Raw genomic sequence first — 15,846 nt, forward strand, 5'->3', positions numbered from 1 at the left:
ATAAATAAAGCGATATTTATAGCAGGACACAAACTGAGAATTGTCCCCACATTCATGATCTTTGAGCAGATGATTTGGGGCAGAGGAAATTAGAAGAGCTGGTCTTGCCGACAGATTCCTGAGCCCAAGGCCAGAATTCAGTGCTTTCTCTCATCCCCTCCAGACAATTCTTTTCCTCCTACTCTTTTTAAAAAAATTTTTTTACAGCTCCTGTCAGGACCATTACAGCACAACCCTTTGTCTCTCAAATCTATCTGCCAAAATAACAAACTGGCCACCCGGGGATGATAATTAGAGCCATAAATACTGAGTAATGATTATTCTCACGTTAGCTTGGAAACCTTGACTCATGACAACAACATCCAGATTCTGAGCCTCGTGAACTTCCGTGAAAGCTATCCTGTGCCGCTATCCCGGGGGGCAGCCCGTGGGGGCCAAGGCAGTCTGCCTGCACCCTCCACATGAAGCTGGGGCCCTTGAGTAAAATTTATAAAACAACAGCAGAGAAGAACTCAGCCGACCAGGAGGAGACCGTCCATCCTAATAATCAACCAGAATACTTGGTGGACAACCAATGGGATGAACACATGGGGGTGGCTTAGGTTTTCTGGTCTGAGTTTAAAATCCAGCTGAGCTGTTATCCTTCTCCTGGTCTGGTGTGGGACATGAAGACCCTTGGAAGGGCTCTTGGCAGTTGGTGGCTGTGGCTTGCCCCAAGCCTGGGCCACCAAATGACCACCTTTCATGTATTATGCAATTGTGTATGTGTTTCACACCATGGCCTATGTTCTGTGGAGGCAGATGGGTACTTTTGCTGTAGCCCCATGTCTAGGGCCGCATAGTGGGCATTTAATAATTGTTGAATGAGTGCATGGCCCGGTGGGAGCGGGCCATGCCCAGAGGGAGCCTCAATGCACATCTTGAGCCGGAGACCCTGTATCTCCAGCCCCAGAGGGAACATCATCCCAGGTCTGCCACACTCCATCAGCTTACCTTCTGTCTCTCTGTTTCCCCCAGACGTCTCTGTCAAGGTGACCTTAAAGCACCAGGCGCAGAAGCTGAAGAAGAAGCAGACAAAACGGGCCAAGCACAAGATCAACCCCGTTTGGAACGAGATGATCATGTTCGAGCTGCCGGACGACCTGCTGCAGGCCTCCAGCGTGGAGCTGGAGGTGCTGGGCCAGGACGAGGAGGGGCAGAGCTGTGCGCTTGGCCGCTGCAGCCTGGGCCTGCACGCCTCGGGCTCCGAGCGTAGCCACTGGGAGGAGATGCTCAAAAACCCTCGGCGGCAGATCGCCATGTGGCATCAGCTGCACCTGTAAGCAGCTGCCCGGGCTCCTCCCCTGCCGGGCACAGCCCCGCCCCTCCAGCCCTGGCTCCTCCCCTGCCCGGCACAGCCACGCCCCCCCAGCCCCGCGGTCCTTCCGTTCGAGGTCTTCTTTGTGCCCCATCGTTATTCTGACATTCTGACAGGTAGGGGACAGAAGTGTTTGCAAAGGCCAGGACCCCGCCCCTCTCTTCCTACATTCTCATTTCTAAAACATGAACAAGGCAGGGCAAGTGTGGAAACAGGACACGTGGGTCCCACCGAGGACTGCGTTTCACTCACCTGTGCTGTTGAAGAGACGCTTGGCAAATACACCCCACGTGCGGGTTTTGCAGGTGGGTCGGACACAGAGAAAGCTTACTGTGGAGAATAATGTGAGCGCAGGACGTGTCTCTCTAAAGACAAGCATTTCAAACATCGTGGAGGAAATAAAGTGTCCTGGATCGGCTCAGAGAATTAGGGATTGACAGGGTGGGATGAAATCTTAGCGCGCCCCCCCCCCTCCCGCGCCTGTTCCGACCCTGTCACAGCAACAACCCAGCAGTTCTCAGACCTTAGTGTGTGAAGAATCACCAGCAGGTTCCCTGGGCCCACCCGTTGACCTTCCAAATCCATCTTCTTGACCGAAACCCAGGCACCTGCAGTTTTAACCAGCACCGAGTGGCATTTGGAGACACCCTTTCTACAACATTCCAGGCAGGTTTCTCATAGTCCTTGTCAGGGCTGCAGTCCCTTGGGGCAGTCAGTTCCAGGGCATCCCGGTGGGCAGTGCAAAATGTGTGTGTGTGGGGGGGGCTCTCTGGATTTTTTATGTAATTATTTTAATGCTTAATATTTTCATCTGTACTCTTCAGAACCTGTTCTGGGGCTGAATTTTGTGCTTTGTGTTTGATAACTGTCATTTTATCTCAAACTCTGTTCATGTTATACTCGGGGAGACCTTCCTTGAGGAGCTGTACATGGAATCCCTGTTGGTCACGAGGCACTCATTGCCACCTCCGCCAACATCACCAAAGGACCCTCTGAGTCAGATCCATCTTTCTCAGCATGCCAGGCATTCCAGAAGGAATTCGGTGTGGGGCACATGTTCATTTAGTCTCTTATGTATGGCTCTGTGGAAGTGGAGAAGGAAGGTAACTTGAAATAGGAGATAAAATCTTGCAAATGTGCCTCCCTTCCTGAATTTTCAGGGCCTGTCACTTTAATCAGTAAGTAACCAGCAGCCTCAGTTTCGAATTCCTAACTTCGTATTCCAAATAGCTGTCCACATCATCAGTTAAAGGATGAGTCTTGTTGAGTGGGTATGATATTCACTCATGAACCAGGATTCCTGGGGTCTGTGGTTGGCCATCTATAAAACAGGACCAATGACATGGCAACTCTGTCTCTGCAAATGACATGGTAGATGAAACAGTGCTTAAACACCGTAGGCACTCTCTGGCTAAAAAACTCTTGGGCCACCCACCAGTCATCTTTAAGCTTCAAGATGCCAGCTGACAATGACTGGAAAGTGCCAGAAGCATCCCAGGTACTTCCAGACCCATGGATTCTGCATTGGGACTCTCTGCTACTGACCTCCAAACTGGGCTTTCAAATGTCACCCAGTCCCATGACCCACAAGGAACCCTTCAACCAGATGGGTAAGGGCCATTCTTCATTCCTACGACGAGTCAGGCCATTCTTGGCCTCTCCCTGAGAGTCCGAGCAGGGCCTTATCACCTTCTGACATGACTTTCCCTTTCTGTGTGGAGTAGAAAAGCATCCGAAGAAACAGAAAAAAAAAAAAAACCCATCATATCCCTGTTTCATTGGAAAGGCTTTCAGATAATTGAAGATCTTGCTTATTAAGGTTGACCAACCCTTGCCAAGTGGTTTTTAGGCAAAACATTTGCTAGTGATTTCCTAGGACATGTTATTAAGGTTCCTCTCACGCTCCGGTCTGCCTGGTTTGGTTGGAGCAGCCACAAGAAACCAAAACATGTCCTATGTGAGCTGACCAGGATGCTCTTCTTGGCAACATCTGCTACTTCAATGTAGAGAACTCTGGATTCTAGACTTAAAGTCAGGAAACACAGGTTCTACTTCCTTATAAATCTATGCACCTGCCTCACAGCCACACTACGATATTTGAGGTGGGCTGGAGCGGGCCTCTGATGCCAGAAATATCAAGTCTGCCTATGGTCATTCCATCAAGAGGCATCCATTTCTTTGTATCTCAAGGGTTTCGTTTTCCAGGATCCAGACTGCAGGCTGCGCCGGGTAGGAGTCAGATGTCACCACAGCATGGCTTAGTGTCACCCACCATCTCACTGAGCAGGCACGTTCAGAATGAGATAGGTTTTGCAGGGAGAGAGTTGTCCACTGGGTTCACTGGTCTGTTCCAAGGACCTAGAATAAAGCTAGCTCGTGGACCCCTTATAAATATCTGTTGAATGACTCAATGAAAGAAAGATGGATAGGGAGTTGGCAGCAAAAGACACTGCAAGTGGCACAATGAGTCCTCAATGTTAAAATCACTGGACACCTCAGCAGTCGGCCTGAACATTCACACATGAGCGCTACCACTCACCTAATTGACAGACTTTAGCTCTTCGTAAATGCACCTTGTGACAGAAGAGAATATAATTGCCGCACTCTTCCACCAAAACTCCATCTTGGTAAATTTTAAATTGCCCAGAGATACCAGACTGCCAAATCGACAAACCTTAGTGATCTCTTCTGTGTACCTTGTACCAGACACATTTGCAACCTACTCCCAAATTAGAGTCCTTGAGCCTGTGTGAGTTCAGCTGATCATTTCTGAAAGGAACACCTTGTACTTGGCCAGGGAGCGTTTCCTAAGAAGGGCATGGAGCAAGATGAAAATATGGTGAGAACCCATTGCAGACTGGCCTGTGGCCCCCAAGGTGACCTGGATGGCGATGGGAATTCACCCTCGTTAATCTGCAACTCCGTATCTTACATCAAATCGGTGTGCGTTTGCTGAGTGCCTATTGGCCAAGACCTTGCGCGTGTCTGTCCATTTCAATTTGAGATATGACTCTTGGTGTGGGTTGAGTGATGCAGCGCTCCAAATGAGCCTATGTAGAGAGGATAAGGTCGGAAGACCGGCTCTCCAGGGACAGTTCCTTTGGGATGTAAAGAAGTCCTGCGGGGAGATAGTCACAGCCTAAGCCAGATCAAGGCGAGGACCCCCAAGAGACACAGACTCAGTCTTTGTGATTTGTTTCTGCCGCCTGTGTTTCCTGTTGTCAGTGCTAAGTGTGTGTCTGTTTTGCAGTCATGAACGGAAGCACAAAAAGACGCATGAGACATTGTAGTCCTATGTCTGGTGTCACCCTTGGGAGCACCAACCTTTCGGTGGTAAATAAATAATTTCCAACTAGGTCAGGTGCCTGGTGTTTTGTTTTTTTTTTTCTTTTCACAATATTTTAGACATATAAAATGTGCAAAAAATAATTCGATGAACACTCATATGCCACTGCCAAGTTTTATAACATTTGACAAAAGTAGTCAAAGTCCCCTCAAGTCCTTCACTCAGGAGACTGCCATGTCTCTGCCCCTGAGCATTTCTTCATCCCTTCACTACACATATATGTAAACCCTGAGCAGCGTAAGAGTATTTTTGTGTGTTTTAAACTTTATTTAAATTGCATCCCACTATTGCTCCACATTAAATTTTTTAAGCTTTTTTTTTTTTTTTGAGAGAGAGAGAGAAACTGAGCAGAGGAGGGGCAGAGGGAAAGGGAGAGAGAGATCCCCAAGCAGGCTTCACGATGTCAGTGCAGAGCCCTATGTGGGGCTCAGTCTCATGAACTGCAAGATCATGACCTGGGCCCAAATCAAGAGTCGGACGCTTAACCGACTGAGCCACCCAGGCACCATCTCCCGACCTTGAAACTTTGAGCCTGATGCAGATATAGGGAGCCCTAGTTCATTCATTCACTCATTCATTCATTTATTCATTCATTTACTGCTGTATAATATTCCATTGTATAGAGATGCCAGAATCCCATTCTCTTATTGACGTACATTTAGATGTTTCCTTTTTTTTCCTATTACAAGATTGCTGTGGGTGTTCTGGTGCATGTGCCCTTGTTCACGTTGCTCTACGGTATGTGCCTAGGAGTGAGTAGAATTGCTGAATCATAAAGTACGCTGTGTGTATGTTTGCATGTGCACGCACCTTGATAGCTTTGCTTGAGCCCTGAATCAAAACAGCTACATACAAACAGAAGTACAAACATTGGGCATGGCCTCTTGGGGCTCTGACTTCATTCTTGAGAAGAAAAAATGAGATAGAAACTACAGACTTCTTTCTCTAACATCCCCAAAAGGAATACCCCCGTCCTTGGAAGATCAGTGCAGCAGCCAATAGTCTTTTGTGTTCCAGAGGGTGGGCAGGGACAAGGGGACTCCTGGAAGCCTGTCACCATAGGGCCTCCTGGTGGCCCCTGAAGCCCTGGCCTCTGGAGGAAGAGCCTCTGCCGTTAGGCAGAGGGCGGGGCCCGAATTTCACGGTCTTAAGGAATCAGCCAGGTCTGGTTAAAAGTAAAGTTCTTAGAAAGGATACATGATCCATGAAGAAAGTCAAGAGATGTGTCTGCTTCCCAAGGCTGTGCATATAATTCCTTATGTTATATTATACACATATTTATTATATTTTAATGAGAGCCAGGATTTTTATTTTCATAACGGAGTAGAAGTAGGTCCTATCTCACAGAGCCAAATATAGACTGTTTCCCAGATAACTATGAATATGGCCCACTAGAGCCCCAAATTCTGAATATTTGAGAGTCTGGAAGAGGGCAGAAGAGTTAATTACCTTACACCAGGCTTTCCACTGAACGACCTTAAACAGGAAGCTCTGTCCCTGCAGAAGGACTCAAGTCTAGAGCCCAGCAACCCAGCATGGCCCTATCACTTTGTGGCCTCGGGCAAGTCTCTTGCCTTCAGGCCTCAATGTCCCTATCTGTAAAATGAATTCAGGCCAAACGATCACTAACTTTAAGGTTTTACTATTCTGTGATCTAGACTGGCAACAAGGTACCTTCCACACACATCTCGGTCTCCCATCTCATACATAAAACAAGCTAAACCCATGTCCCTGTGTACCTGGTCTCTCTGCCCCAGGCCGAGCATCTTCTAACAGTCCCTCCCGACAGCCACCCACTCTTCGAGACGACATACGATGTCACCTGAGGCTAAGAGTCAGCCTCCTCTCATGTGCTTAACTGCTAATGCAGCTGGTGGTAATTTTCCACCCAAGACTTTCTATTTTTTTTATAGCCAGCCGGAAGCACCACCATTCCAGAAGCTCAGAGCCCTGGCATCTGTTCTGTCTCCCTTCCAGGGCAGACACCCGGCAAGGCTAGAGCGGCAGGATGTGCTATGGATAGATTGAGGGGGTTGGGCATTTTCTTGTTGCGCTAGTTGAAGGACCGGCTCCATTCTCCCCTCCTTCCCTTTCCTGCAGGTGAGCCAGCACAGATGGTCCTTGGCAGGAACCTCAGAACCTTCCCCAAGCCGGAGAGGGAGGCAGACACGTACCTGGGAGGAGGTGGGAGGAAGTAAGTCTTGGGGCCCGGAAGCCAGGCGTTGCCAGGGAAACGGGTCTAGTGGTGGCCACCAAGTGCTCAGGGCCCCGAGGCAGTTCTTCAGTAGGGTGTGGTCTCTTCTCAAGCAGCTGGGTTGGAGCTTGGGTTCCCATCACAATTTCCCAGCACTCCTTCTGGGTGCTTCAGGACACCCCATGTGCAAGTGGGTGATGGCAAAAATCCTGCTTCAGAAGCCCAGGCGCTCTGGCCAGGGACGAGCAGAGAGAAACTTGTTTTTCCAGCCAAAACCAAACAGAACATCTCGGCGGCCCCTTTTCCCTTGAAAGCCAGGCAGGATGAGCTCTAGAGGGAGGAGAGTCTTCCCTGAGGCTCTCCAGACTGAGAAGGAGGAGGTGACCCCCACTCAGGCAGAGGGAGTCCACGTCAGCTGTCAGCATAGGTGACCTTGTATTAAGAGTCTCGGGTGACTCCTGTAGCCCCAGGAATTCGGGTGAAAGATGATGGCTTCCTACCACCTGCGTCATCCTGATCTAAGAGGTAACAATGTATACAGTAGACCACTTCCCTGTGCTAAGCGCTGAAGACGCAGACTCAGATACGTGACCTACCTAAGGTCTCACAGCTTATAAGAGGCGGGCGGGGAGGGGAGGGTATTGAATGTGGTGTCCTCTAATCCTAAAGTCCAAGCTCCGACATACGGCCAGTGGCCAAGCAACTTTACTGAAAAGGTAACCTGGATACGCACACAGTGGCATTAAAATGCTCCCTGGTTTCATTCTTTCTCATCTGGCCATTGGTAGCAAATGGAAGGAACTCGAGGGTGTCACACTAAGTGAAGTAAGTCAGGCGAAGAAGGACAAATACCATATGTTTGCACTCATAAGTGGAACAGGAGAAACTTAACAGGACCATGGGGGAGGGGAAGGGGGAAAATAGTTGGTGAGAGGGAGGGAGGTAAACCATGAGAGACTCTTAAATACTGAGAACAAACTGAGGGCTGATGGAGGAGGGGGGGGTGATAGCATGGAGGAGGGCACTTGTGGGGATGAGCACTGGGTGTTACATGGAAACCAACTTGACAATAAACTATAAAAGAAAATAAATAAATAAAATGCTACCTGGAACCATGAACTGAGAATTACCAAGCTGGAAGGAGCTGGAAAGTTCTCTTTGCTCAGGGAAAGAGGGCACCCCTGCCTGGATTGGAAGAGACCATTATTCAAGGGACAAAAGCAAGTTGGAGTGGAGGATACCTCAAGAGGCGCCTCAGGGGTGACCTCCAGCTTTGTATAGAGAAGAGGCTGGGTCAAGTCCAGATGTAGCCAGGGGCAGGTGCAGGGTCATCCTGATCAAATGGAGAAACTAATACAGAGACAGATGAAGTGGAAGAATCCAGAACTTCCCCAGTGACCAACACAGCATTCATGGGATTATACTTTTATCAGGTGCTGCTTAAAGTCATTGCAATAAACATTGATTAAATGCCTACTATGTGACAGGAACGGCACACAGTGATCTTGGGAAGTCTCTGCTTTTTCTTGTGGTCTTTACAACCTAGAGGGTGAAGACCAGACATACAGCAAACACACAGACACACACACACACACACACACACACACACACACACACAGTGGCAGAGATAAGTGTCTTGAAAGAAAGTAACAGGAGGAACAATGGACAGCGCCTCCAGCGTGGCTACTTAGAGAGAGAAGATCTCTCTGAGAAGGTGGTATTTTAACTGACCCTAAAGACAAGGAGAGCTCAGCTCCACAACCATGGGGGCTGGGGTGAGGGGAACCGCCCCAAGCAGAGGGCCCGGGTAATGGGAAAAGAGCTTGGTGAGCTCGAGGAATAGAGAAGGGCAGTGTGGCTGGAGCCCCGGGCAGAAAAGGTCATTAACTTAGGCCAGGAGGTCGGCAGGGGCTAGATTATGCAGGGCGATGGTCATGCTCAGGACCTTGGATTGGACTTCAAGGTCAATGGGAAACCTCTGGAGAGTTTTAAGCAGACAGCACGCCATGACTAGACTGGTGTTTTCAAAAGATCACTGTAGACATCGTCACATGGCAGTCCCTTGGGTCTTCAGGCGACTAGCCAGTGTCATGAGTCATCTCTCTGAGGTGAACTCAACTTGTCCTTTGATTCTCGAGAGGGAAGTTGGGGAGCATCTGGGGGAGAAAGGGTAAAGAAGGGGGTGGGCTAGAATTCATTGTCTCCAAGCCCAGCTCAGGGGGAGACCAACCTCATCACCAAGTGCAGATGGAGGATCTTTCCTTTCCTTGCTTTCCAGTGATGAAATCATTAGTAGCTTCCAGCTATGACTGCCAATGTATGCCAAATCCGGATGGCCAGCAATGGAGTGCGGGCTGACGCTGGTTCACCTGGGCTGGGTGGCCATGGACAGCAGTGGCCCTTTGCTCCTTCCTCTCCTATCCCCCCTCTTCTGGGAAAAGAAGAGGCCCAGAACATTCCATGGGCCTTATGGGGTGGCTTTCCCAACAGGGAGCCTCTGAGTGACCAACTGAGTGGGCCTGGGAGGGTCAAAAGCCGAGTCACTAAGAAGGCAGAGATTAAGAGAAGGGGAGAAGGACGGCCCCTGAAAGGAAGCCAGACTAGGGGGGAGCAGAATCCGAGAGCTGAGAAGAAATAAAAACACTTATCCTTTTGTCTTTATTGAATGTGTCTTTATTGAATGTATGCCCATCTTTTTTCTAAAACAATTTGGGCACAGCATTACTTATCACTCACCCCCACGCCAGGGCCATTAGTAAGCCAGTGGGGAAAGACCCCCTCACCCCACCCAAGGGGCCAGGTCTGCAGGTGGAGAACCATGCAATGCAGTTGGCGAGAGGAGAGCTCAGTGTGTGTTTCCTCCAAGAGTCTCCGGGGGAAAAATGCATGTGGGGGTAGGCAGGTTTATTTTAAATGGTTTCAGTTACACCTCCTTTTGGCCAGATAGGTGGGTGAGGCATGTAGGTCATCTGCTGCAAATGGACTTGACTGGGGCTGGGGGAGGGGAGGGGAACGAGAGAGGCAGGAAGGGGCTTAGAGGCCCCTTCTAGCACCTTCCAACCTGGTAGCAGGCAGGCTCCTCTCCTGACCCTGGAGCCTTTGAGACAGGACCCATTCTGGATCCACCAGAGCCCAGGCCTGGGACGGAGGCAAAGAGGCAGAGATTCGACGTTGGTGAGTAAATTTAAATGCTTTTATTAACAATCTTCTTACATTACAAGGATAATATGACAAAAGGAAAGTTTCTGTGTACATATTATGATAAACCAACATAGCTCTATTTGTATCCAGTGTTCTAGGCCCCTTCACACAGGTACTATAAAGCGTAGTCTGCAAAATAATAACGTCAAGAGGTTGTTTTCTTAAGAAAGAAAGTATTAACATATTAATATGTATGTGATAATAGACTCCTAGGTATTCCCCTCCCCCCCCCACTTCTATTTTTCCTTTGTGATTGAAATGAATCCGTTCAGCAGCGTGGGGGTGGAGAGGAAGAGAGAGACAGGGCTGCCAAAGAACAAATCTGACTGCTGGCTCTTCCCGAGAGACCAAAGTGAAGACGGAGGGGCGCCCGAGGGCAGACTGGCCCTTGTCTTCTTATAAGCAGTATTTACTGTAACCGGCTGTCCTCACCTGGACGGAGGGCACAGTGCCCATGAGGCCCATGGTATGCTCTCTCTCTGAGGTACAGTGCATCGTGGATTGCTACCCGGGGGGTGCCCACCCCTGGCCACGGGTCTGAGCCGCCGCGAGGGGCGGGAAGGCTCCGGCCGGCCTGGTCTTTCTGGAGGCACTGGATTTGGAGACCCAGTGGGCAGCCAGCTGTGGCTCAAGGAGACCCGGGCAGACGTGGAGGGGAGAAGAGGTGGGCATTGGCAGAACAGACCTGCCCCAGACCAGAGGTGTAGGGGTGGGTCTGCTGGAAACTGAGGTACGTTGGTGGATGGCAGGGAAGAGGAGGACATGGGGTCACCGGAGGCTTGGGGACAGAGGTAAGGGCCTTTGAAGAGCCGAAAGGCTTAGGCTGGTCCAGAGCTTAGGGTGCAGCTGCTGGCTGTCTCCTATCACCTGCAGCCCCATCAGCCCCTCCTCCCCTACCTCCAGGGAGAAGAAAGGGTAGAGAGAAACCAGGCCATCGGGCTCCTGATTTGGTCAGGGACACCCAAGCCCTCCGTCGCACTGCCGGCTGCACCAGTGGCCACCGGAGACCCCCGGCCACACCCTCCCAGCCTGGGGTCCGAGGAGCAGTAAAGGCCAGGGAAGGCGTCCTCCCCAGTGGAAGCAGATAAGCTTGGGGCATCTGGCTCAGCCGCTGCCTCAAGTCACAGAATCAGAACAGTGTACGTGAACTAAACCTGTTTGGTGCTGCGGTGGTGGGTTGAGGGGTCACGGGCCTCCACGCGGGAGAGGGGAGAGCGTTGTCCTGAGTACAGCCAGCGACGGCAGCTGTGCAAAGCGGGCTGAGCCAAAGCCCTGCTTCTGAACTTGAGTGTTCGCTGAAGTTCTGATTGGGGAGGGGAGGGGGAGGATTATGTCTCTCCCATCCTTCTTGGGTGCCCCAGGGCCAGGGCGCTTCTGCGTAGGGGGCGGCACTGGCTGGAGAGGTTCCCCCTCCCCCGCCCCCTCACCCCTGCAGCGCCTGGAGTGGTGGGTGAAGGAGGTGGGCGGCAGCGGTACTTCAGAGGCTTGGCCTCTAGGGGTCAGCAGAAGCACCTAAGTGGGGGAAGGGCGGCGTCCTCCCTGGGCCCCTCTGGGTCCAAGGTGCACCTTTCCTATTGCCAACAGTGCTGCTCCTTCCTGGGGGGGTGGGGGCGAGTTGGAGAAACTGTGCAGCGGCCCCTCCACCAGGGCCCAGAGCCCACGACCCAGGGCCAAGCAGCAGTGGCCACCTGCGCATCAGATTGCAGGGGGCGAGAGGGGTCGTGGGGGGCACTTCGGCAGGAGCTCAGAGGGTATATCCTTCCAGCTGAGCCCAAGCCTGCCGTAAAGGAGAGAAAGTGCGCCAAGCCGGAAAGGGCAGAGGCCCGGAAGCTCTCCTCTCCTGCACCGTGGGCGGAGGCATCATCCCAGGCACACGCCGCCCCCCACCCCGGCCTCCGCTCGTCCCCCCGCATAGGCTCTGCCTCCTCCCTCTTTGCACAACACAGCGACAGGCTTTCCCGTTGCTCTCCCAGCTCTCTATAGACTCTATTTTTATATCTATTTAAAACATAGAAATGTATAAATATATAGGATATTATTTATAGATATATAGACGTGATTTAATCTCTTACTCTGTGTGTATACGTACTGCATATGTCCATATATACAATATATATGCTGTCGCATCTCTATGATACACTGCACATACCCCCTGCTTCCATACGCTCTCCTAGGGAGACTGGATTGCATAGGTATTTCCAGGGCAACACCACTTGAAGGGATGGGGCAGGTGGGGGAGGGGGGAGGGAAAGCCAGATGGAAGAGGAGGGCTGTACCATTTTCCTCCCCAAAGGGCACTTTTTCTCCCTCTGGCAAACACACAAGGATCACCTCAAAGCTTCCTTAACACATCACAGCTCCGTCCACTCAACGAAAGGACCTTGTGAGCAGGGAACAGGAGAGGCCCCTCCCTCCCAGGTCACCTGCTGTCCAGACACGCCTTTCTCACCGAAGGAAGTCTGGCCTCCCTGCTTTGGCTGTCCCTGGCCAGGTCAGCCACTTGAAGGGGTGAGGGAACATGAGGTCCAACGTCACTAGAACCCTCTGCACAAATTGGGCATAGGACCCAGAAAAAGCACAGATTCTAACTGGAGATCAACCCAGATCACAGGGCAACACCAGATCCAGATCCAGAAGTCCTATTCCAAGAGGGGATGGGAGGGAAAATGCAGGGGGAAGAATCTAGAAAAGAAGCTCTACTTCAACCCCAGGCCACCTCCTGGACCCCACGGGGTCCCCCACAGCCCAGCTGGGCCGAGCCTGTAGTCCATTCCTGTCTGGTTTGCGATCATTTTCGGCATTCTACGTGCTTTTCCCAGGTTCCTCCTTCTCGGTATCACGTCCAAACAAATGGAAGATATTTAAACATTACCCTAAATAATTACAAGGTTCTTCCTCCAAATGCAAGGTTAACACAAGCAAGTCAAGGAGAAGGGGAATCAGCAGGAGAACTCAACATGGAAACAGGTAGCGGGGCTGGGGTGAGACCCCCACCTGCCCTAGGCCCAGGGCCCAGCACCGAAGCCAGCCATGCAGACACCCCGGAGCTCAAGCCTGCTCTCATTCCCAAGTGAGGATCAGGAGACACGGGTCTGCCACGCACCACGGGATGTCATAGGCAGTCGTGGAAGAAAATCAAAATCAAAATCAAAACCCTGGTGTTTTGGATGCCTCAACTCTCCTATTCGACCAGGCAGGCAAAACGAGGGGGTTCTGATGTGGCAAGACTTGCAGACAGGGCTGCGCTCTTCTTGGGGTTCACAGATACTGGATGGCAGGGGGTGTCCTTTTCCTCTATCAAGGAGAAGCAAGAACCATCTTAATCCCAAGGGCTTGTGGCTCCCAGGCTCTGCAATGTATCTACTGGGCACACATGGCCATGAACCTGAACTCCCTTTCCCACCCTCTGTGAGCCAAAGAAAGTCACTCACTAGCTGGCCCAATTAGGACACCGTCTCAACTCCGGAGACAAACACGTCATTCTAAGCCAGCGGCTGAGCTAAAGGGCTCACTCTCCTCTGCAGTGACCACATCTGGGATGCGAGGACTGTCCGGCCACAGCTTTTTGTACCCATCAAAGGGAGACTGGGCTAAGCAAGCACGTGGTTCCCTGGGTGAGACCCTGTGGGTCCCATGAGCCCAAGAAGTCTTTCACACGGAGGCGGAAGAGTGGAAACTCCTGTTCGAAATCACATGCAGCATTCACAGGCTGGAAGTGCGGAGTCCCCGGGAGCACCCAGGTTGAAAAAAGACCCTGTGTAAATTGCAGTGGCGTGTCACCCACATTGTTCCCTGGTTACCTCCTGTCCCACGGTAAAGTGGCCTTCAGAGTGCCCGACACAACCCAGGCCTGGCTGGATTCAACACAAGTCATGAGCACCCGGAGTTCTAGTGTGCCTTGCCGAACTTCGAGAACCCCCCACCCCACCCCAGGAGAGCTCAGCCTGCCCCCCCAATCCCCTGCAGCAATCCCTCAGGTGACCCGCTCATGCTCCTAGCCCAGAGGCATGTCATCAGCTCCCAGCTCTCCAGAGACACACGGCAGATGCTGGCAGAGGCCCAGAGGATCTTTCTCCCCGCAACCCTGACTAGTAGTACACAGGCAGACAGCGATGATTCTCGCTTCCTGGTTTTCAAATGAGCAGTGCAGGGGGTTGGCTCCCAGTGTGGTCGAGGAAGAGGAGCGGAAGGGGAAAGGAGAAGGTGTAAGGCAGCTGGTGGCTAGAAGAAAGGGTCCCAGCCTACTTTTCCCGGCCCCCACAAAGGATCCCCTTACCGGCCTTCTCTGCCCCCAACCCATCTTACTTAGCCTGTGTGATATGGTAGTTTTTGTGTGCGGTGGAGAGGATGTCAGGGAGGGGAGGGCGTGGAGCCTTGTGCTTTGCAAGAGCACCCCACTTGACCACAATTACTGACCCGGATGGGAGGAGTGAGGAGTGGGGGGGGGCACTGAAAGGAGGGACGTGGTCCCAGGCTGGAAACACCGAAGCCCCAGAAAGAGCTTTGGTGTTTCCTTGCCAACCCCTGCTCCCTCCTTGTTCAGAGGAGGGTGGGCATAGGAGGGACTGGGAAGGGGGCTGGTGGGGGCGGGGCGGTGAATGTCACCAGGCAGGGGTGCATTGATTTGTTGAACAAGGCAGCATATGAGGCCTGGCAGTGGGACAATCAGAGAAAACCGGGTTTTTTTGTTTTTTTGTGTTTGAACATGCTACATCACTGTCGAAAACAAACCAAAAAGTTTCAAAAATAATATAATATATATATATAATATATTTATATAATGAAAAGCTATCAACTAGCAGCAATGATTCTAAAGTTATCTTAGCACCAAGACCATAGGGGTGAGGGGAAGGGAGGTGTGCGAGGGTGGGGGGAAGGTACTGGCAGGACAAGGAAAGGGGAGTGACATACAGGTTCAGTGTTGATGACGTTTCCATGACTGTTCTCAACAGTGGCATGAGGCCTCGGAGACAAGATAGACCACAAAGGAAGGAAGCCACCACAGTTTTACGTCTGAGCCAAGCAGGTTGGAGACACAGGGGCCTTGCCTGTGGCCAGACCACACCGCCCTCTGCCCACCCCCTGCCAAGTGAGGGGAACTGACCACGGACAACGCGAATCTTCCTTCCTCCTCCGAATATGACCTGTGTCCACAATACAGGGTCTCTGCATATCCAATATGCATAAATCAGATGTGGAAACATGAACAAAAGGTTTGAACAGCTCACGCACATTTTTTTTAAAACTCCCTTGCGAGGTATACTGGTAGTTACATGAACAAAAGAGCATTGATCAGACTCCTCTAGCTTAAACCACTGCTTGCCCCAGGGAATAGGCAAGTGGCTATTTCTAAAGCTTATATTGTGGTTGTGTGTATGTACGTGCGTGTGTGTGTGTGTGTGTGTGTGTACACGTGCATGTGTAGGCTGATGCCTTGAAGAGTCCTGTCTGACCTCTTGTGTATTCCTTTTCTTTAGGACATCTCTACCCTGTTCCAAAAAGGAGGCATTCACAGGCATAGACACAATGCCCGGTCCCCCCACGGCCTCCCGGCAGGCTGGAACATTTCTTACCAGCCTTGTCACAAAAGAAGGTCTCAGTCTCTAGGGACCCTCCTTGGAGTTACGCGTAACTCAGGGCACGATTTACACTGACATCTCCTGCCACTGAAGTGTAGCAGGCATTGGATTATTAAATGAACAACAACAACAAAATACCCCCAACACATTATATGATTATAAAGATAGA

General features: G+C 51.2%; 1 protein-coding gene across 1 annotated transcript in view; it reads left to right on the top strand.

The window, feature by feature from the left end:
• SYT13 (synaptotagmin 13) overlaps positions 1 to 4,715 on the top strand; it is a 43,250-nt gene extending 38,535 nt beyond the window's left edge. The window contains exon 6 of the mRNA XM_029914739.1: positions 1,018 to 4,715. Within this exon, the coding sequence (XP_029770599.1) occupies positions 1,018 to 1,322 (305 nt within the window). The 3' untranslated portion in view covers positions 1,323 to 4,715. The remainder of the gene's footprint in view (positions 1 to 1,017) is intronic.
• The last annotated feature ends 11,131 nt before the right edge of the window (positions 4,716 to 15,846 follow it).

This window comes from Suricata suricatta, chromosome 11, assembly GCF_006229205.1.
Source record: "Suricata suricatta isolate VVHF042 chromosome 11, meerkat_22Aug2017_6uvM2_HiC, whole genome shotgun sequence".
Taxonomy (NCBI): domain Eukaryota; kingdom Metazoa; phylum Chordata; class Mammalia; order Carnivora; family Herpestidae; genus Suricata; species Suricata suricatta.